This window comes from Neodiprion virginianus, chromosome 3 (genome assembly GCF_021901495.1).
Source record: "Neodiprion virginianus isolate iyNeoVirg1 chromosome 3, iyNeoVirg1.1, whole genome shotgun sequence".
NCBI classification, from domain to species: Eukaryota; Metazoa; Arthropoda; class Insecta; order Hymenoptera; family Diprionidae; genus Neodiprion; species Neodiprion virginianus.
Window position 1 is genome coordinate 7138560 of NC_060879.1, and position 23771 is coordinate 7162330.

At 38.0% G+C, this 23771-nt stretch overlaps 1 protein-coding gene across 2 annotated transcripts in view; it reads right to left on the reverse strand.

Moving 5' to 3' along the window:
* Positions 1-21399: 21399 nt before the first annotated feature.
* Positions 21400-23771, reverse strand: part of LOC124300576 (zwei Ig domain protein zig-8-like) — a 45762-nt gene continuing 43390 nt past the window's right edge. The window contains exon 6 of one of the 2 annotated variants that reach the window (XM_046754810.1): positions 21400-22497. In XM_046754810.1, coding sequence (XP_046610766.1) covers positions 22409-22497 — 89 coding nt within the window. In that variant the 3' untranslated portion in view covers positions 21400-22408. Of the gene's footprint in view, positions 22501-23771 lie in introns of both variants that reach the window. The other variant, XM_046754809.1, reaches the window with a different exon arrangement.

The window sequence follows — 23771 nt, forward strand, 5'->3', positions numbered from 1 at the left end:
TGACGGAAATCTGTATGGTTATTTGGTGCTTTTGTTCCAGAGCTTGGAATTGGAAAAGTGGGGTGATCGTGAGTTGGAAGAAAAACGGAGATGAAGTTTCCCTTTAAGATACGACAACGGTAACGGAAGTAAACTCGGATACGAGAATTCTCTCTAAAATCTGAGATGCAAATAACGTAGCGTGATTGCCGAAATTACCATCCATCTCCATTCTCCGTACAACTTTGCGGTACGAAGCAAGGCAGCTCCGTCCTGTCAACACATCTCGTCCCCCATCAGTGCCACATTGTATATCGCAAACGCCAGTTCCCCTCACAATGGATTTCACCTATCTGTCGAAATCGAATTGCACGTTTCGCCGTTTCTTGGAACTTATCTTATCGCTTCTACTGCTTGTGTGGATCTCCTCCTATGACATCATTCTGAAATCCCACTCTTGTCACCGACATCCTTTCGATCTTAACAATCCCACGAATGTATGGCCTTAGTCAATGAACGAATAACCTCATCGAGTGGAAATCCCAAAATGATTCCTTGCTCTTTATATGAGGATAGTGCTTCGCTTCCATCTTGGGATGAGCAACATTTTTATCACCCGATCAGAATCGGTTTCGCCAGAGAGTTTTCAAAGCTTTCAGTGACCAATGACCGTACATGAGTCTTCGCTACAGCCAGTGTCCATCTGTCAGCCATTGCGTTCGCTAATCCGACATCCATCGCATCCTCGATTTCTTCTCTCGGACGTTTTCTTATTGGTTTTATCGAAGAAATCTTTCCTGCAACGGAAATTATTTCATTCCAGAATGCTGTGTACAGACGTGGCGATATTTCTTTCAACAGAGGAAAACTAAATCAAGTAAAGGTTCCTCGTAGGAAGAAATGCATGACACCTACTTCCAAACGATCGATGTTTATACATATATTGCATATAGAACTTTGATACTCGTTAAGTCAGCTGTGTTATTTCAGACCAATTTGCAGAGCTTGCAAGCAGTAATTGGATGATAACTCTCTACGTTCGAAGTCGTTCAAACAAAATTAATTATTATTCATTCCTTCCATTCCAATTGGGTTCTTGTTGAGGAAAAAATGTTGGATACCAAAAACTTGATGTATTCATCAACCTTATAAATAATTTATTCAGCTTAAGATAAGAAATAAGCTTGCTCAGTGATGTAGCACCAACAACAACTCCACCTCGGATGGGAAAGTTCGAAACAAATTTCACGATTTTTACATTGAATACTTAAACGAATGAATGAAGATGCCAATAATCACTACATCGCCCCACGTAATAATCCATATCATAGAGTGCCGTATATCGAGTTCCATAGATCAAACGATGGAAATTTAGTATTCCACAGCAATATCAGAATGCAAGTGAAGGAGGCGATACATTGTAGCCGAGTGAGATATACCTGCTTTAATTAAGCCAAGTTTTGACTCGGAAGGTTGATACCGTGGTGGTTCAAGCATCTGGAGGAACGAAGGCAAAAAGCCATGTAGTAGTCCATTGTCACGCGAGCAGTGCGATATGACAGATGTTACCGCGAGTATTCAAAGGATTCTCAGAGCATCTCGGCGTCTAACCGAATTTGAATTTCAAATCAGACTTGAGGAACTGTAAAATTCCGTGCATTTTGATAAAGTAGGTACCTATCCACCCGGCCTCGTGCCGTTCTGCTCGTACCACGCCGTAGTGAGGCGCAGCAGTCTGCAGTGTACACAGCGAGGCGGAGGATCGCGGAGCCGCACCAACGTTTGGCATTCTCTCGGGAGAGTGAGCAGCAACTTTGTTGTTTTCCAATACCCGCGTTCTATTTCTCCGGTGGATATTTAAATATTTATACCTCTCGGAGTCTCGTAAAATCATTGCTTGATTTTCATACACCAGTAGCTATATTATACCGACCTTCCTACTTTCATAGATCCTGCTTTTACCGCTGTTGCTGCAGGACCATAAATTCCATCATAGTTGAAATTTCACTCCCATTGTCTGCGAACTACCATTGTTAACGGATTTAGTGGTGGACGTGAAGAGAAAATTCTTCCAACTCCTCTTCTGCGTCAAGATCGATCCGCATAAAAACTCTCTAACTATATTTTTTCTGACATACCGGGTTATTACGTGAAAATGTTACGTGAGCGATTTGACACGGGGTAAATCTGTGTACATTTATCGTAACTCGCCTGCAGTTATGCTGTTCAGGGTACATTTCAACGAAATCTGCCTGCAGTTATGCAATTCAAGGCACATTTCAACGGAATCCGCCTGCAGTTATGCAATTCAGGGTATATTACAACGAAATCCGCCTGCAGTTATGCAATTCAAAGAACATTTGATCTAAATCCGCCTACATTTACGCAATTCGGGGTACGCTTCGCCAAAACCCGCCGGCATCATACAATTCAGGGTACAATTCACGGTAACTCGCTTGCGGTTACGCAATTCAGGATATAATTTATCGAAATTGGCCTGCGATAATGCAATTCAGGATAGATTTTCACCAAATCCTGCAAGTATATTTCCGCAGTTGCAAGTATTCATTTTAGTGGCCGGTATTTATTTCACTGGTCAGGATTGACCGATTCCTTAACTCGTTCTCTCCAGAATTGTGAACCATGGGACAAATGTTCATTGGTAAAATATACCCTGAATTTTTAAAGTATGGGAAGATTTATCCTGCGTTATACTTCCTACGGAAAGTTTCGACGGAATAACCCGGTATACACGAATAAAGGCGTATACTGTACCTTGTATATTAGCGTGTATATAAGAATCCGTCGCACAGCCAGTTCGGGAGTATATATTGATATTGAGCGAGAGCTCGTTCAGCGTTATGAAAAATGTCAGCTGAAAATACATCCGGTGTACTCAGGCTCCTTCTTATTATAATATATACCGATATCACGCGGGCAATAAGAAAGTTCCTAGACACCAATGTATTCAAATTGGTTCTTCTTTCCATTTCAACTTTCAATTAGCATCCAGATCGGATTCGACTCAATCAGCTATATATTAAAATTTTAAATCCGCCGGACAAAGTCGATCCCTTGCAGACTAACTTCGCCGACTGTCTCGAAGTTGTATGCTCAACTCCATTTCACATTTACCAGAACATTTTATACGCCATGTAATTTATTACCGAGTAAACCTCGATTCGAGTAGCAACCGGTAATGCAATTCTCATTATGTATTCACAAAAAAAAAAAAAAAATTAGGCGACTCAATCACAGGTTGCGACAATCAATTGTGCTTGCAATTATGATATGTATTAAAAATATATTTGATTAGGTATTAACCACAAGTTCTGGATTTAATTATTGAATACAGTCGCTGAAAATTCTCGACTTTCACACCACAAGTGTGTTGTTTGCAAGGCGATCGTAGCGGGAGCAATTAAATCTTGAATCGATCACAGCGAGAGGCCGAAAAACGCAGGCATTCAATTCTCTATCCAAGTCGATTTTGTGGCGAGCTTACGAAGCCAATGCCTGCGGGGAGTTGAAAAGTATCGAGTCTCACATTCCGCTCTTGTCTGCTGTGTCGTTTTGAACGAGTCCATCGGTTTCTCCACAGCTTTAAAGTGCCGCTGCACGTTTATTCAAGTCCTGATACTTCCAGCTGCAAGCTCAGCCTGTATAGTTTCTACTAAGATTTTGAATAGCACGGAAAGTTGTTGGAAAACAGAAACGTATCTGAGCTTTTGACAAGCCAAAACTTTGACAAAATTATTTCTGCAAAAACCAGGTATTGTGCTGAATTTTTCATTTCTTCTGAAACCCTTGCGGAAAAAAGTTGCTGATAAATTGAACGCATGCTAGCACGGGAATTATCGTGCAAATGTACAAGTTATTCAAACCTCGTCTCAAATATTTCTTCCTTTCTTCTTTCACAAATTTTCCCCTGCTGTCAAAGTAATTGAGTTGCAGTGAAAAGTTGTAACTCGATTGCCGCCTAAGTTTTGACTCGGAAATGGTAAACCTGCAGCTCAGCTGCACTTTCTGTTAACTTGTACGAATCGTTCATATTTGTAGCTTAAGTGAAATGATTCGGAGGTATTTTTTAATCCAAATAAAGTCGAAATTTTGTCACCTCTCGTCGCATGTATCGACGCAGTTTTTCTTCAGAGAACAAATTTCTTATACTTTCACTACTTCGTGCGGTGGTGGAATGTCAACATCTTACTCCGATGTAACGTCTAAGCCGTAACAAATATTTACACCTGTTTGAGAGGTTTCTGAAAGCCATTCGCCGAATTGCTTCGGTATAACGTGAGTGTTCATGTTTCTGAAAGGTTTAGGTGTGCTTTGGAATTCTGAGTTCCCAAACATGAGTGAAACCTTGAGCATGTTTTATGGAAAATGAAAATAAAGGCTTGGATGTCATTTCACTTTAGCATAAATATACCGTTCTATTGTCCATCACGAATCATTCAATATTTTTTAATTACCGATTTGGTGTTTTATGATTTTCCTTCATTCAGTGATCACCGGGAAACATTTTCAAATACACATTCAAATGAAAAATAATGCTAGCTTCAATTATGTTACATCGATTATTCTTACTCTTCATCTTCTTTGGTACCTAAATTTTATCTATCCTAATTATGTGCAGTGAGGCAAATTTATATTCAAAGGAACGAAGCAGTTTTGTGGAACTACAAGAATCGCACGAGACAAAGGAATAATTTTTCTCGTAAAACAAACCGTTTCTCAATGCCAATAGAGACGCGGCGAGTTAAAGCGGCTGAAAATTTACACTTGACAACGGTACAAGTTTTACGGTAACAGCTTCCTTCAACGCCCGGTTAATTAACGATTGTTAGTCCACAGTTGCGGAAACGAGTTTCTTTTTAGGGTGATTAGCGAGCGCAAAATCGTGCAAAATGTAGGAAAATATCCTTGACGTTGGCCCATTAGCCAAAGCCAGTATATACATACATGTTATAAGCTAGCGTAAGTACAAAACCGTCGTCCCGACTTTCCCACTCGGAGCAAAACTTGTAACTCGCCTCTGTCTACGCAGCGCATGTTTAACGACGCAAACTTGACGCTTTCTCAGTTATTAGCTGGCTGCCGTTGACGGGTTCGCTTTTTATTCTCATTCTTCTCATTCTTTATCCCGATTATCTTTGAACCTCTGTTTCTGGCCACCGTAGCACAAACCCTCCGCCGTTGTTTTTGATTCTAGTCACGAGTAGAGTTTACGCGACGTCTCCATTGTGCCTTCCCGGGTCAGTAATGAAGACACGGAACCGAGGGTCGAGGGAAGAAGGAAGAGGACCAACCCATGAATGATTGCCGCTCGATCCTCGAGAGCTTTTCGTTCCGAGCCTGGGAAAGGGGGGGGGGGGGGGGAGGGTGAAATTCCAGCGTGGGTAGGGGTCGGTTTTTCGAGAGACGAGAAGCGGCGAGCCTGGCAAACTGCATCTGACTGCGCTGTCGGCTTTTCTTACATCGCCACGGCTTACGCAGGCTACGCTCCTCAATGTCTTAGCTCCGAATGGCCGTATTCTTCCCCGTCCTCGGACGATGGATCATTTTTTTATTACACGAGTAACTCGAAACGGTGCCAGCGTCTCGCCCTCCACCCCGCCACGTACCTTCGGAGGATTAATGACACGGACGATGGGGGGAAATTTGTTATCTTCACTCTTGAAAGCTCGCTTTTGTAATATTATTTATACCATATATGTACATATACTTTGGCCGCTGGAGTGCTTGATATTGTAATAAGAAGTGACTCGAGTCGGATAGAACCAGTCACTCGAGAATACGTGAACTTTTTACAACCAGCTTCGTTTTCTCGCAATTCTCTGTACAGCTGTATTCTTAGTTCATCGAATACCTTCTCGAATTTTCTATCGGGCATTAGAATTCCAGTTCTGTACCATATATATGATACTGGGACAGAATCTTCTACCGTGAGCATTAAAACTTTCTCAGTTGTAAACTTTTAGAAAACGATAGATACGTATTTCACATTTCACAATATAGGGGCAAGGAATTTCTCGCGCGCTTCTCATAATCCTGAAACATTAATATCATATTGTTTGCGGTATCTCAGAATATCATCTGAGGGAACATGTATGTAGAAGTTGTTTCCGAGTAAATGCCACAGTATGTTGGGTTGCCTACCACTAAAGGGCACGAATATCGGTAATGCAGACCTACAGAGTTATCGGCAGTGAGCTTTCTACCGATAACTCGGTAGGTCTGCTTTAACGACATTTGTGCCTCTCAGCGGTAGGCACTTTAACACAACCGAAAACGGTCTGTACACCTTATACTACGACATACGTATACCTACGTATATATTGTACAAGACTTATGTCAAAGTGAAGCGTCGCTGAAACATTCCGCATCAATATTACGAATACCTCTATAGACACACTTTGAAGTTGTTATTCGATGTATGAAGTACCTCAAATAAATTTCTCATATTCGAGTTGATGAAAGTTTGAAGGTTCAGCTTCAATGATACCAAATTTCCGCCAGTCACACGAGAAATGAAAATGCAATATAACGTCAAATTTCGAAGTTTCTATTACATAATACGTAATTTCATGTCAATTTAATAGAAAATTGGAGGATCTGCGTAATTTTGGGCAATCGAAGAATCTTGATACGGTCGTTTCTTATTAATTTACAATCAAGTTAACAAATATTTTGTATTTTTTCACTATGTTAAAAAATATGGCAAAAACCGTACAACATATTTATTATAATGGGGATTTAGTGATAAAGCGCGATGAAATCATGAAATTGAATATCTTATACTTGAATCGCGGTGAATTCAATCATGCACTATGTTTAAATTGGTGCTGGAATAATTTCTTCGTTGTGTGATTCGAAGGCGGAAGTGGATTCTTTTTCATCTGAAATAACTTGCCCTCAACCATATGTATGTATATATATATATATATATATATATATATATATATATGTATACAAAACCGGTGTTCAAGGAGAAAAGCTCCTTTGCTCTGCATTCATGGAGTTGATCCGCGCCTCTCATTTCGTGAAAATATATTTCCTACTACTTTGCTATGCATTAAGCTCCCTCAAAGCAGACCAGAAGGCTCCTATCCCAAAGCATTTGGAAGTTATTAAGATTGCACAAGAAATAAATGATGGTAAGAAAATTGGTATATCGATTCTCAGTGACTCCCAGAGAAAATTTTTTCAGGCAACTCTATCCAGGAACAAAATAAACCGGGAAAATTTATCTTTTCTCACGCGTGGTGTTTTCTCGGTATTGCAACAGCTTTTCGGCCGAATTTCCTAGTACATCATAAAGTCAGCCGTTTCTTAGAGACATATAACTGTACTTGAATTTTTATCGTTTCATATTTTACGGTTTCAGTTATTTTATTTGGGATTTATTGCCTGCTGATCAGTTTTTCATAGCGTAAGAAACTGGTATTAATTCGGTGCTATCAGAGATAGAAGAATAGAAAATGTCAGAACTTGATGAAAAATATTTTGGGATTGCGTTGAAATCCAAAGGTTTTATGGATTGATAATTTTTGCCCAATTTTTTGACTTTGCATGTATCATTTTTCAGTTTTTATATGCGATTCATTCCATAAAGATTTCTTTGAATCGGGAAAGTTTTAAAATTTTCAGAGGTTTTAGGTATGCATTTCTCACATCGTTTAGAGTAAATTCACCTAATTAGATTCTTCTTTAAACGTATCAGGATGATTTACTGACAATGAGTACAATCTTTATAAAGTATAAAAAGCTGAAAATTCATTGCGCGCAAGATTTTTCACGTAATATTTGTAGAATAGCTTACGGATTTTTCTGGTGTAATCTACTTGCAAATGCCCACAAATTATTATAAGATGTTTTCAACAGCTTCATTTTGAAAGCAAATACATCATTTTCAAGAATCGTGGTGAAAAATGAGCCGTCTCTCAACATAAAACTTTAAGTATCTTTCTAGTATTTCCCCAGGTGATAATTTGGGCAATTCAGTTCGTTATAACATATCTTTGAATAGACATTTTTCATCCCGTATTATAATGAGCTTTTATGACTATTCTTATGTCACAAATGCAATGTAATAATAATTACGAGATGTCATGGAATGCCCCATATGTAACGTATATTACTGAAAATATTGTGTGCAAGAGTAAATTGAAAAGCGGTGGTAGACGCGCCGTGTATCCCAAAAGGCTATCATTATCTCCAATAAATAAATTTATTTTCAAATCAGCCAACACCCGACTCGGTCCAATCTCGCAACAAAAAATTTGATAAAAAATGATCGATTCTCGGCCAAGCAGCTTCCTCAACACGAACGAATCGACGATGGCTGGAGGAGCAGGCGACTTCAGATGTGAACTTAAACGGTAACCACAAGAGCTTTCAGAGCGAGAATCGCGGTTTCTACGTACGGTTAAACTGCGAGATAAGACGATGTCTGCGGCTTTTGCTTGGGTCTGAAATAGAGTGGCGATATGCGCGTTCCGGGCCAGCAGCAGGAGGTCAGACCGCCCTGAAGATGACGGATCGCCCCTGATTATACCGCGCAATTTATCTCCCCCTTCCGTTTGCCACATCGGTGGGGCTTCTATCCCGCAGGAACGATGGGGAGTTTCTAGCGTTATCTACCCTTCGCACTTAGGTAATTATCCAGAATAAATAATCTTGTCAAACGAAATGCTGCTGCTGGTGCTTCTCGGCGGTCGCCGGCTTCTTTGGAAAGGGTTTGTAGGTCGGTGCTAATGCTGCCCTCTGTAATGCCCACTTTGATATATACCTTCGCCACTTGACCTCCGGGCCGGGCGTCACGATCTCGATATGTTAACTCCGGGGCGATAAGTAAACGTTGGAAAATTATGAATAATAGTAATTGCCCTGTTCGTGCGGCTGATTGCTCGGCTGGCATGCGAGACCGTTTCTTATACCCGTCGCACGTTCAACTTTGCTCTGACAATATGATTATACAAAATGTACATATTTGTTCGTTAAATTTCATCCACCTCCGGTTAGATTTTCACTCAGGCCAGCGGAAACATCTCGATAATTTTTGTCGATGTTGAAAAACGAAACGCCGCCCATCGTCTCGTAGTGGTTCTGGATAAATCGCACACAGCTTTTCCGAAAATCACCTTCAACATTTTAAAACCAAGCTTTAACCTATCGGATCGTCTTGTATGATATCTTATCCGAACCGTTTCCAAATGGCTGCTGTTTCAGTGCATATTTTATCCCAAGGATCGGACCGCGTTTAACGCTACCGGAGTACTTTGATGCCCAGACTAATCCATCCATCGAGGTAATGGAGACTCTAAGTGCACTTTGGGCTTGTTACTTGCTCCGCTGGACGAAAGACGCCTGCCGTCATGGAAATATAATTCACTACCTCTTGACGATCGTCAGAACTTTCTCTTCGGGGTATTCGAAGCTCGCGTCTTTGAGATTCCTGGATTAACGCATCGTTGATCACTCGAGCAGAGAATCAACTTCCGGGGTTACATTTTTCAACGTGTCAATCTTGCGCATAGTTGCGGTAATTACTTGGATCCGTGTTTTATAATGTCTCAAATTTTGACAGCTTTCTTGTAGTTCGTACTCTCCTGATCCAAGGAGTGTAGAAGTGATCAATGTAACATTTAATTATTCTCAACAATCGAATATCCGTTCGACGAAACCTGCGATGCTTAAATGTGCTTTTTGACCTAGTCGATAACCATTTTTTTTTTATTGAACATATCTGATAAATGCACGCATTTGATTTAAGAAAAGTGCCTTTAAGTTCGACTTGAGTTGTAATAATATCCCAGCCCTTATTTTTCTATTCCTCAAAATTTCTCCTCATTATGCAAACTTAATGTATACCAAAGACGTCATCTCACTTGCTTATAACGTATATCACAAGGAATCGTGTTAACATGCTTCTGAACTTTTGGTTGTAAAGGAGTCTTCAAATAACAGCACAACTCTCCGCCTGTGAATCACTCAGCAATTCCTTTCTCCCAAATCTTGTCATCAAATTTTGCAATTATCATTATTTTTGCGACTGACACTCTGTAACTTGATCCAAAAGAAATTGTGGACTGTATATTTTGAAAAATATTATTCTAAAATTGAGCGGGAAACATTCGTGGCGCATGTTTAATAGTTAAATAGATTGAAAGCTCCTTTAGACGACAAGTTGACCCATGACTTAATAACGCTCTTTACGTTATGCACCTTGTATGACTAGCGAGACGGAGATGTTTGTGTAGGAGAAACTTGAGGGTTGATTTTAGCGAAGCCGAAAATATATGTTGCTGAGTTCAGCTGAGCATCGAATCGTAAGTCAAATTCGAAACTGCATATTTGGTGAGCAAACGGGAGTCTCTTGTACAAGTATCGCGCAGACTGTATCATCCGAAATTCTACATCCCTCACGGCAAGGTTGAAGTTTCATCCCTGTGAACGATAAGTAGAGCCGAGCGGAGTGTGTCAGATAAATGAAACCAATTTACCCGCGTTTCAGCCAAAAAAAAAAAAAAAAATAAGAGGAGTAAAGCGATCATGCCAGCCAAGTGAAAATTGGCAATACTTTATCATCTGAACTTCTCAAAGAAGCTAAGATTCTGTTTTACACACAATTGAGTTTAATTCCAAGTAATTAACCGATGTGTAATTGGATGATTTTTGAGTGAAAAAAATTATTCGACTCTGGTTGTGTGAAAAGAGAAAACAATGAAAAAGAAAAACAAATCTTCGCAAAAAGTCAAGAATTAAATCATTTTCCAACAGTAAAATATTTCATTGTTCAGTTTATAGTGGCATCGTAATTCGTTTTTATACGTGTGATTATTATGACGTCAACGGTTGAAAAAAAAAAAATAAATAGATAAAAAATAAAACAAACTCATCGTTAATCAAAGTAAAAATAAAAGCACATACACTCACACATACAAATTGTTCAAGAAATAAAATTATCTACGATTAGACTGTGGTAATTTTTACACGATGTAGATAACAATTCGAAAATTTTCTTTGAACAGTACGTTTTTCAAAAATACATCAATGACAAAATGAATAATAAAAAAACAAAAAAAAAAAAAATTTTTTTTTTTTCACACACCTACAAAGAGTCTGCGTAAAGTTATTGATTAGAGGAGCATTTTGACCATTTGATACGACAGCATTGTTCAATTCCAAAGCTTGTAGGTAAATTATGTTTTATTTCATCTCTCTTCCTTTCAAATCTACTTTTTTATCCTAGCATTTTTTCGGCTCGAGCGAAATACGAGTGTAATAAGAAAACCGTGTTGTCTGAACGATAATTTATTATTTTTGGAATCGATTTAATGACGAATAGAATGTTTTAGTTTCAAACTAAAAGTTTGCAAATAATTTTGCAACAAGTTTGTTCCTCTCTTGGCCCCGAGACCGGTTCTTGGCACATAATTTATTTGCGAATGGTTTAAAAACAGAATATGTGATAAAAACATATTTAAAACGTAAATTGCTTATGCTAATAAGCGATTTGAAAATATTCGGTTACCTGAGAGTAAAACGTTGCTTTATTGAATAAAATTCCTCAGGAAATTATTTAATTAGCGTTGGTAATTCGAGAAGACAATTGACTTCTTAATCTATTTCATGATTTACAGTTCCAAGAACATCTTGAATACACAAATTGATTTCCAAAAGGAGTAAGCATTTTAGAACTGATTTTTCGTTAAAGTTGAACGTACATTTTCGCACACAAAGTTACATGAATATTGAAAGAGTAAAAGGTACACAGTACTGCAAATGCTTCGCATGCATCACGTGCTTTTCCAGGCCACGGTGAAAACTGAATGTGAAACCCGTTTCGATCATGTCTATAAATCTTCGGAAACTATGTCTGACTGTCAAAGCCCCTCGCGACATTCTCATGACGCGTCAATTTCCGGGTCTAACTGAATTTTGTTCTTTCGATCCTGGGTTTCGACTCCGGCCTCGTGGAGTTTTCACAGTTTATAGGCCCATTGATACGGCCGCGGATCAGAAGAGTCATAAATTTTGTCACGCCGACTTGGAAAGGGTGATAAATTTTCACCCGTCGTGGATAAATCATTATTAGTCAAAGTCAGTCCCTGTACCATGAATGTGGTAAAATATATAAGATTCCGTCTCACGAGGACTGAGTTTTTTTCTCAGTTCTACCGAAAAATCTGTTCAGAACTCTGTTTCGGTTCGTTCGACGATTCACCGATTATTTAGTCGAACCGTAAAACGAAATGAAAACAACTCGAAGACTGTTGAAAAATTTTACACTTTCGCGCTTTTTTTCTCATCCTGACGCTCTCGTACGAAATGTTATTCGGATTGAGCGACGATTCTGCCGGATCTCTGATACTGTTCGAGAGAGTTTTTGTCTTACGTGACTGTTGAATTTTCTCCCTTCATGTTTTAATCATTTATTTATGAACATAAATTTTAACCAACCTGAATTTCATGAATTGTTGATTGCTACAGTCCTAAATTCACAAATGTTTCGGCTACGAAATTTAATTACGACGAAGTTTGTAAAAGATTTCAATTAATTAAGAAAAAATTTTATTCCAACGATTTTCCAAGAAATCATTCACCGCGGTTAAAATATTGTTCCCAAAATATAATTGGAATCAAGATAAGTCTGTACATTAAAAAACCGACGATTCACAATTATGATAATTTCGAATTTCTTGTTTAGATTCGCGGATTTTAAATTTTTCGCAATTAAGCGAAATTAAATTTTAATACGAGTCTAATTTTTTTTTTAACACGTGGCTTATCATTCGCGTAACATTTTTGGTCTGATATATGGTTGCTGTTACTGCAAACGGGCGCAAAATTAAAGAAGTTGGTTGGTCAAAAATCGATACATTTTACCAATTTTAATACCATGCCCGATAGTCGAACTAACACAATTTTTTTTTTTTTTACGAGCAGTCAATTTAATATCAGTAAAAAAGAAAAGTTCCAGTGAATTCATAAAAAAAATCGTCTTACGATTCAAACGAGCGATTATGGAGTAGAATCGAGTGGATTTTATAAAATTTCAACCGTTTTGAACCAATGTATTTAAAACCAAGCAACTCGCAGTCCCAGCTTAAGTTCACAATTCTAGTACAATTTTCTATTCTCGAATTTTGAAAAAAAACTTCGTAGCTTACGAATTTAGAAAATAATTTCACAATAGCTAATTAATGTACGAATATTTCTAATAAAATGAATGAAACGTATCCGGTTTACTGATCAACAAAAATTCACTTTCTGTGTGTAACATGAAAACTTTCAACTGATTATGATAGGAACAAGGTTCCGTACAATAGAATTGATATTAGAATATTTTAGATACGAATATTTTTGTTGTAATATGATTTTTTATGATGATTTTATGCGACGCTGGCATCCAACAAACATTCAAGCACTATGAATTCAGTCGTATTTTTCAAATTTGATTTTCTCGGACACGGCTGTCTGTCTAGAGTTTCTGTTTTGAACAATTGAAGTTCGAGTCACGGCCGACATGTGACGCAAGTGTCATTGAATTTGGCAGCAGACAGATCTAAGTCACCCATTGTAAACAACAAAATACCATGAATCAAAAAAGGTAAGTCGAAGCGACAAGCATTAAATTTTACTCGTAGTAGCTAAACTAACACAAAAACTAGACCTGGTCGAATCAATATAAAAAATGGTTTTACAAAGAAGGTAGCTACGTATTCAAAAACTAACAATCACCTTCACCTTGTTATAAAATTTTATTGACCAGTGTTTTGGTCAAGTAACTTCGTTGATGTGTTACTAGAAGATTTTTGTCGAAAAGATGAATTTGACGCGCAAATTTTTAGTTTCGGTTACCGCTCGGTGCTTAACTATTTTCATTTTTTACCACAATCGAAAAATATTGTTCTAGGTACAAAATGAAAATTAGTTTTCTAGCTGTTACCGGAAAGTCTGGCATCCGTTACCATTCTTTCTCATTACGATCACAGTTACTATATTTTCTCGCAACTGTTGCGAAAATTTAACGTTCGTGCAACGATAAATTGACGTTAAAGTCTCATTTAACTAAAAGAGTAGAGTAAACCTCAGAAACTGATTTTACGTTGCAATTACCAAAAAAGAATCGACAGTAGCGCAAAATGGTAACGCGTGCCTCGTTTTCGCAATTCCAACAATATACAAACAATTCTTTTAACGATACCTGTTTTATTGAAGTGTGCGATGGGTTGGATGGGGGGACCGAGTATCGCTCGTCTCATGGTTCGAGGTGAGGGTCGCGGTATCGACTGAAGCAGGAAAGCGACGGGAAGTCAAGACGGAAGATCGCAGCCGAAAGGTCTGCCAGGGTGGCGGTGTAAGCGGGCGACCCCTATTTGTCCGAAAGCCAATTTCGAGTAGGAAAAAGCTTTTTCGCTCGGCTATTTCCTATAATAGATGAGTCCGAGGCCGATACCATCCGAAAAACTCATAAATAGGTCCAACCGCAATTTCGTGTACCAACCCCGCGACATATCATCGTTGCAATCGATGCAGCCGACCGACGGAGGGCGGGGAAAATTTGACACATGTCGTCAGAGCGCCCGCGATCAGACCCCATATTTTTACCTTACTCTACCAACTTTTAGCGCTGCGACGCGTTAAAGTGAACGGAAAAAACCGCCTCGCTGCCCTCGGATAAAATTTATCATCGTTATTTACGGATTATTGATGCCGCTTCCTGTATCGACAGGGAATTTTGTCACCGAATCGTTATTGAAACATAACGTAGTTCGATGCCTCGATTAAGGGACCTTTTTTTTTCAACCCACGCAATTCCCATCTGTACAGGTTTTTTTTTTTTTTTTTTTTTTTTTTTTCACACGGAAGTGCGAGGCTAAAAGTTACGATTTTAAAAAAGCGTCAAAAGTTACTGGGAAAAATGTTTGCTATTCTTTTTAGTGTTTATTAATACGTTGTCGAATTTATTTTATTTTTGATCTTTATGCCTATTCATGATTAATTCCCATACGTTTTTCATACACGGTGAGCCGGAAAAAGGAATTTCTTAGCCCTTGAATTGTTTCTGCCTTGGGGATAAGTTGTTGCTAATAGATAAGGATTCGTTTCAAAATTAATATTTTCTATTACCGATCAAGTAACACGCATGAGTTTTGTTCAGTTGAATTATCGAAAGATACGTTCAAAGATATTTTCTTTACAAGAAAAAAAAAAAAAATAAATAAATAAATGAAAAAAAAAAACAAACAAACAACACAATCAATTGTTAGGCAATAATCTTCGCCAATTACTAAGTCAGCAAGGATAAAAATTCTGTTTTCCAATATTTATATTGACAAGATCAATCGTAAATCGTCATCGATCCTAAACCTATTTTAAATCACCAGCTTTTTAGGACAAGTATGAAAAGTTGCACGAAATCGTCACACTACTCGTCGGAATTACAATTTGAGCAAACATACAAAGGCTTGTTTGTATGTTTTGTAAATTTTTTACGAACCGAGTTCTTGCACAGCAAACGTTGAATCCACCTTTCTTCAAGATACCATTTTCCGTTTATCCATTAAAATAAGCAAATAAGCGCAATTTTATTATGTTCTTGAATGTTTATCGATTCGCAAATACGAAACAACAAGGGACACCAACGTCAGAGCAGACCGAAATATAACGGTACAAAAATATTTACTAATACACAACCGACAACAAAGTACGCTATTGTTTTCTCTTTTTGTCTAGGAGTTTCAATTGTCGGAAAAACTTAGCCCCAAAATTTCTAGCCTCTGTCGCCCCTGCATAAATTTCAGAAGATTATCGATTCGTTGATTATATCTCACATACAAAATTTTTCCTTCAAAGTTTGTTGAAGTAAATTTTACGCAAGATTGAAACATTCTCGTGGAATTAGAATTTAACTCTAGTTTGTTTTGAAGATGAAAATTATCTGCCACAGAAATTTTTATCGTCGGTATTAAATTTTCAGCAGACGAAACAAAACCATACCATAAAAATAAGAAACAACAATTTTTGTCGAAATCAAAATCATGTAAATCAATGAATGGCGCAAAAAAATTAATTTATACATGATGCGAATTTTTTTTAACTCGCTATAACAAAATTCAACGGTCATTTATTTATTATTTGATTGATTTGATTTGAGATGGCGGTGTGCGGAATGAGAAATAGAGGCCAAGATTAAAACTCGATCCGGAAGCTGCATGTTTGCGCTGCACTTTTCACCTTATCTGGATATCCAAACAAGCCCGTAAGAGCATGTTTCAAAGAAGTTACATATTAGAGATCAACGAGAAACTCAAATATTTATCTCTACCTCGCCCTCCAGGGATTCCTAGCTTTTGCCGGAAGCGAAGCTCATGCTGCCAAGCCAAGCAAGATTTCGCTACAAGCTATTTCAACAGGCTGTGCTCTTACAGTCGCCATTGAGAATTCATGTTGATCGGTGCTCTCCGAGAGCAATCATTCGCTTCTATGGGCTTATTCCGTGACCTTTTCACGCGAGTGGAAAAATCGTTTTTCCGGCCAAACTCGTGAGAATTAAAAAAGTCAGCATTGCCGAAGGTTTGACGATTCTCCGTACCAATTATTTTTGGTTTTTTGATGATTTTCCGAATAGCCCGAACGCGGTAAAACGAGAGAAAAAAAGTAACCAGGAAAATATGTAGTGAGAACATTTTCAGGAAGTGACCAGGCGAGTGCGAATTTCTTTGGGAACTCTTTTGTACAGCCGCCGCTGAGACTGCGAAACCGAAAACTTTTTAAAGCTGGTCGGTGCCGAGGATTTTTATTTTATTCATGACTCTCGATCTTGTCAATATCGAGAATCGCGTTGGAGGTAAACTTTGTCAGACACGATTTACACAAGTTTTACCGTCAACAACTTCTTACCCCGAAGTTTGCAAGCTCGAGTCTCTACTACTTGAAGTCGGCCAGCACCCGATCTCCAATAACGAATAGAAATATCTGGTCTACCTTTTTTACCAATACTCGAACGAAACTTCGCTCCAAAAGAGTCGATTGCGCGATTCTAATCTCGCAGCAGACTTCTTTGACAATATCCTGCGAATTTCCCCGTTCGTTTACATTTGCCATTTCGTTACCTCCGTCGACTCGAAACCCGTTCGGTTCACGAAAATTTCACTCATAAGGTCACGTAGTACTCTTACCCTTACCGACCGAGCAAACTCCACCTTTTTTTTTCCTATATCAAATAAGCAGCCGAACGGCAAAGATTGAAATTTCGACGGTGAATCATTCTTTCGTAGCGGAATTCAGGAAAGTTACTAATATTCCAAAAACCGGGGCGCTTTTTGGCTTCTGAAATGCGGGAAATTAGGGAATAGGAAACACGTGTCAAAAAGCATGATATACGAGGATATGAGTAACTTTTCTGAATTCCGCTGCAAAAGAGCGACGCGATGTCGAAATTTGAACTCTATCCGTTGGTGTTTTTTTTTTTCTCTTCTTTTTTTAATATATGAAGAAAAAGGGCGAGTCTGCTCGGTCGGTAAGGGTAGGAGTACTACATGCCCCTAAGCCTTCTTTACCAATGAGAGCCCGATTATTCCTGCAGTACAAGTGGCTCCGATAAATCCATAGGGCGCAAAGCTCCTCGGAGTCTCTTGAGGCGGGGTTATGATATCGCAGAATTCGTCTCCGCATCATGTAACGACTAATGATCGAGCCATTGTGTTGATCCCTGGCTGCGGATGGTTCGAATTATAATAGCATTCGATCGGTGATACATTGTTGAGGCTCAACATGCCCGACCGATGAACGTACGGCCGTATATACTGCCAATGAATCATCTCATTTGCGTATGTATACCCAATTCCCTAATGGCAGCACCGCGACGAGACGCGTCTATTGCGAGATGTGCGCGAAATTGTCGAACCGTATGTTCCATTTATACAAATTGAACTAGAACCCGCGGCGTATTCTCGTCGATTATGATTTGAAAAATAAATCAATCATTTTAACGAGTAATGAATTTCGAACTCGTTGCGGGGCTTAACAGGTTTCAAAGCCTCTTTTCCACCGTCTTCCGGATTCTCAAATCTCAAACCTCAACCCTTGGGCCGACTATAAATCCCGTAAACCGAGTACGAATTCCACAGCTGACTGGAAACAGGATTTAACAAGATTTAATGAAACTGTTTTGTGAATTCGGATGGAAATTAGGGAGGATTGATTTAGGTAAAGGGTTTGATAAAGGGGACTTCGTGTCAGTTTTAAAATATACGGCAATTGTAGAAAACTGGGATCGTGGCATGGAAGATAAATTATCCGAGACTATTATTTTCGCATTTGGAGTAAATCGGTTTAACCGTTTTTTAGATATCGTAAATACTGCAGAAAAAATTGTCTCGGAGAGCGCAATGGCGGATGTTATTGTCAAAAACAATGCTTTCTGCGGATTAATTTAGATGTAAAAAATATGTAAACGAAGTTCGATCTGCACGCTTTGAAATAAAACAATCCGCAATCGAATCTAGTGATCGCTCGTCGAGATATTAATTCCAAAACTTTCACTCACCTTTCCAGCTGTCTGTACATAATCGCAGGCAAATTCACATCATGGCGAATTGCAAGTCTCACCGCAAAGTCCATTAGTCCACTTTCTCCGGATTCATCTTTTATGAAAAGAGTGATTGTCAAGTCCGTGCAGTTGAAAAAGACTCGGATATGCACTTTCTTTTACTACTCGGCGGTAAGTTCCACAGCGAAGCAGTTTTCCTCTTCATCCCCTCGGAATTCTCGGAGACACGGGACGAGGAAGAGCGTGGATATAAAAGGTATAACTACACGGAGTCCCATTCAACTTTACGCTTTTACAAAGCAATTAAGACGCTTATACGGCATCGGGTATTTTCTGTACGAAGAAGCACGAATGCTTTCGCGGAAGCACGGATCCTCAGAAGCTTACAAAGCTCGCATTATAAGTGAACGGCCGAGTGATTCGATCCCACTCTTTCTCCCTCCTTCTTCCTCTCTTTCTACTTTACAGTTGTGTGCAGTACAACGATGAAAAGAAATTTTACGATCTTTTTACTTACTCCATGAAGAGAAATTTCGTCAATGGGAGAGACTAACTGTAAAGCTCGAGAAGGATTTCACCCTGATTTTCTTGGCTGCTTTCTCTGAGGATGAAAAACAGTTTTTTTTTTTTTTTTTTCATCCGTACCGAACCCTTTCTTCACGTGATTCAAATTCCGAGTAGACGTAATTTGCATTTTGTACAGAATTGACGTGTTCACGGGTTGGGGACAGAATTCCGAAAGACTACAAAGTCGAATGGTCGAAAACCCGAAATTTTCGAGATACCAATTTTAAAATAACAAAATTCGGATTTTCGATAAATCACCACGTAGAATAACTGTTTTCCCGAGATTTCGTTCAACCGAACGCTCTTTTATCCTTAAAAGTATGTTCAGAACAGTTAGCATTCCGAATGAACAAACTACAGAATGTGAAGATTTCGAAAAATGAAAGTTCCGAAATTAAAAATTGAGAGCGGCTAATACTTCGAAAAGCTAAAAAACTAAAAAAAATTACTTGTCGAAAATTAAAGTTCCGAAGGAGGAAAATATCGAGCCCCAAAATGTAGAAGGATCGGAGCTCGAAAGGACGAAATACCGAATCCCCTGAAAATTCGGAAAATTTGTTGATTCTGCCTCAGTAGGTATCGGGAATTTTTTTCGGTCAGTGGTTGTTGATAAATTTAGATCCGTAAATTTGCAAAAAAAGCACGAGTCTGACATTTGAAAAGTCGAATTTTTGACTCTTCGGTATTTTGGCAATTCAATATTTTTCGTAATCTTATCCATTCTCAAAAAAAGTGTCGGTATAAATTTATTTATAAATTTTTGCGTTCTCTATTTTCATTTTTGTACAAAACAAGTTTTTGCATTTCTGGTCCTTCTATATTTTTAACTGTCGACAATTTGACTTTCGGGATTTCCTGCCGTAAAATTTTTGGTCTTTCGCATTTTTGTACCCCATCCGTGTTAGCTTTATGATATTGTTCTGCACCAGTGATGGGAAAAGAGATTCTTTGAAGCAAACTGAAATTCATTTTGCCCTTCGAAATGCCGAACGATGCTTTTGATGATAACCAAAAATATGTATATACAAGTCAGAATTTCAAAATAACTTTTATTTCACTTACCTGTCGAAACATCCGTGAAACGCTGGTATTTATCCCTGAATATGGGACCATTGATTTCTTTACGTGACGAAAACACGCTGCAATTTCCAAACCATAAGGCTAGTGTGCAAAATCGAATCCACGAATCTGAAACTTGACGTGAACTTCTGAATTCGGAGAATCAATCCAACCTTCTTCACATTCATATTCAATAGGTATGAGTCGATGAAATTTATGCGTATAACGTCTCTAAGCACACTCGATCCTTTCACAGAATGTATAATTATTACACAAGGAAAACTTTGTAATCGGTTTACGCTGTACTTACGAACTAGAATCCACAAAGCATAGTGAACGGGTTTTTCAATATACCTGCTGAATAATATTCAGATTACTAATAATAATAATTTTATTTTACATAAAAGAAAGATGCCCGGGATCGCATCTCGCATTTTTTTGTTGTTACTATTTGGTAATTAGGAAATTTACGCCGAGTCTGATTCACCCTCACCTTGAAAATTTTTCGAACCTAGTAAACGGTTGCGATTATTCAGGAAGCCAATAACTTTATTGCATTACGTGAAATGTCGGTCAATATCAATATCGTTTATTTACACATTTGTGGAAAATTACATAGTTCGAGTATTTTTTAAACGAATGTATTCCGGGTGAGAGTTAGCTTCTTATATTATGATTTATAAAAAATCTGACATATTTCACTACCGTCAATAATCGGGCTAACCTTTCATCTGCATAAATGCAGATTTCGAATGCAAGTATAACACGTGTCTTGAAAGTCATGAAGTGGCAACTTCATCCGTAACTTCGTACATCAAATTTCTTAAATGTGTTCCGAAATGATATTTTATTGTTGTCAATGGAGGATCGAGCCCTCGTCAATGCCTGCACAATGTTTGCATTCAATGTTGACCAGTGAATAAATTCTACAAAGATAAGCTTTAGTGTGAATTTCGGCACGCCATTTTCACCCTCATTGTGAATCTGGGGTGGATTTGTACGGAACAATGATATCCATAGCATCGTTCTCTCTATCCTATATCACAATTTTTGATATAATATAAAATAAAAAAAAGTTCAAGTAATCTCCGCAACAATAATAACATCAATAATACACTTTTGTTTTCAATAATACTTAATATCGTTAAGCCGTCTTATTCGGTATTCAATTAAAATCTTTTATTTACAAAATTTACTAATTATCGTTGTTCGCTATCTACAATCAATCCTCAATTTATAGACTATCGTATTTGTGGTTGTTTTCTTTTTCTTTTTTTTATACATATACATATATTCAGCTTTTCTAGTTTACGTATACTTATAATTCAAATTATCTTTACATTACACATGATTTGGAAGTATGAATTTGGTTCGGTAAAATTTTTCCTCGCGTCTTACACCCCTGACACTCATATATTAACGTAAGAGTGCGAAATTTAATACCACTCGCTCGAAGCGATTTAAATACAATTTTACTTTATAATTTGAATCTCACACCAATCGTGGTTTTAAAATCATTCATACATAAATTTGTCTGACACACTTATCACGCGAGTAATACATCTTTGACAATTTTCCTCTATTTACATTATTCACAAAATCCTAAAGGTTCTTCGAACAATTTTCTTTTCACTGATTTATGACACTCGAACACTACGACTGTCCGTTTTTCCGTTCCGGTTGAGTTATTTGACGCTCACAGTTTCGATCACAGAACTCGCTTCATGATAAAACAATCGTTTTTGTCAAATTCACAAAGCTCACGTATAATTATAACAACATTATAGTCATCTATATTTATTTGAAAGTTATATCTCCAAGTGATATGTACAGAATTGTGTATTTATTTACACAGCCGTTGATTACGGTAGAATTTGTTTATCATATTATACTCTACGCCTTACGTCTTTAATTCTGAAACGTAACAGTCTGCGTATAATGCAGCTGATCTACTTACGTTGGAATTAGCGATGTCGTGTAAAAAGTTACCGAGACGGATTTTTAACGCTTGAAACATTATTGAACTCTTCACGTCGATTCGGTCATTTTCAGTTTCTGTTCTTTTATTAAACATTTTACGTAAGAGGTTAAGAAAGAGAGAAAAAACTCACGTAGCACCTTCTTCGAACGGAAGTCAAGGAAACAGAAAATCGTTCCTCGCAGCTCCTAAATTTCGCTGACTCAAAACGAACAAGCTTGATGTCATATTTCGTTGAGTAACGTCCCTGTGGGCCGATCCTAAAATATTACCCATAGAAAAGCGACAACGGGAAGTAGAGTGGCCGCCATTTTGTCACCACTACCGTGATGCATTGCAGCTGGGTGTTCTTCTGAAACAAATAACAGGCTATAGTCGGCGTTTCGGGACCTTGAACTCGCTGAAATTTTGGAAAAAGAGAAACATATCAAAAAACTTTGTCAAAGTTTCTGTATCGTTCTACAACGAAGATATCCGAATGACTTGCAAGGTGAACGTTAATATAAAGTTTGAATGAATTGCATCGTATGTTCGTCTGCATCTGTAACTCGGAGTAATCATTACATACGATTTGTGACATTTTTGCATTTTACCTGCCGACCAATGCACGATACATACATTATTCATACAGCGAGCATAATAATAATGATTATTCAATGTTATTTTATATTCGAAGTTAGCGAATTTTTGACATCGTTGGAACCGGGAGAACGTGAATACGAAAAAACCGACGAATAATTATAGAATTTGTATGATGGGGCGAATAATAGGGAAGCACGGGTATGTCAATATGTCCAAACTCGGATATGATCTATCTATTTGCATAGGTGTATAAATCGTGAATAATGCATGTATGCAAATTTGTAGATGCGCAGTTCAGACATTGTTAGTATCAAGCCTGAACACGAAAGGACGAGGGTTGTAATTGCGGGAATAACACTCAACTTTGGATTTGAATAATGGTATTACAATCACTCGGTAATTGTTCACAACTTCGAATTTTCGAAAAAGTTTCATGCACTAGAAGTACGTGAAAATAGAAAGTTTCTGATCACTGACGCGAAGAATTACAGGCAATTCGAAAGTGAAGTCTTTGTGTTCGTTGGAGCGTGATGAAGTGTACGAAACAACTTTTGTCCACGAAATCGGAATAGTGTTCTTGCATATAGATTCAATTGTCACGGAAAGTTTGCTATTGTCTTCTACGCGTTTCTACAACATTCTACGATTTTCCAGCAATACTTGAATAAGTTTAGAAGAATAAGATTCTACGGTATTATTTATTCGTCCGAATAAAATCAAGTTCAATATATACCCGAAAAACTTTATGAAGCCTCGTATTCCGAGTGAAAGAATTTTTTAATCTGTTCAAAATTCAATACAAGCCTTTTCTTTGATAATAAAAGAGCCTCGCGACGTATATTCAAGGGCACAAACCCGTACAAGGAGAAATATTCCACATCGCCACTTCCAAGCAATTGGCCTGAATAGAACTAACTAACAGGCTCTAATAAATGCCACGAAATCAGCTCACAAATTTCCAGACGTATTCACAGAATACCACCAGTGACATCTCTTGTAACGTTCGATTAGAAATCCTGTTTGTCTTTCACTAATGAAAGC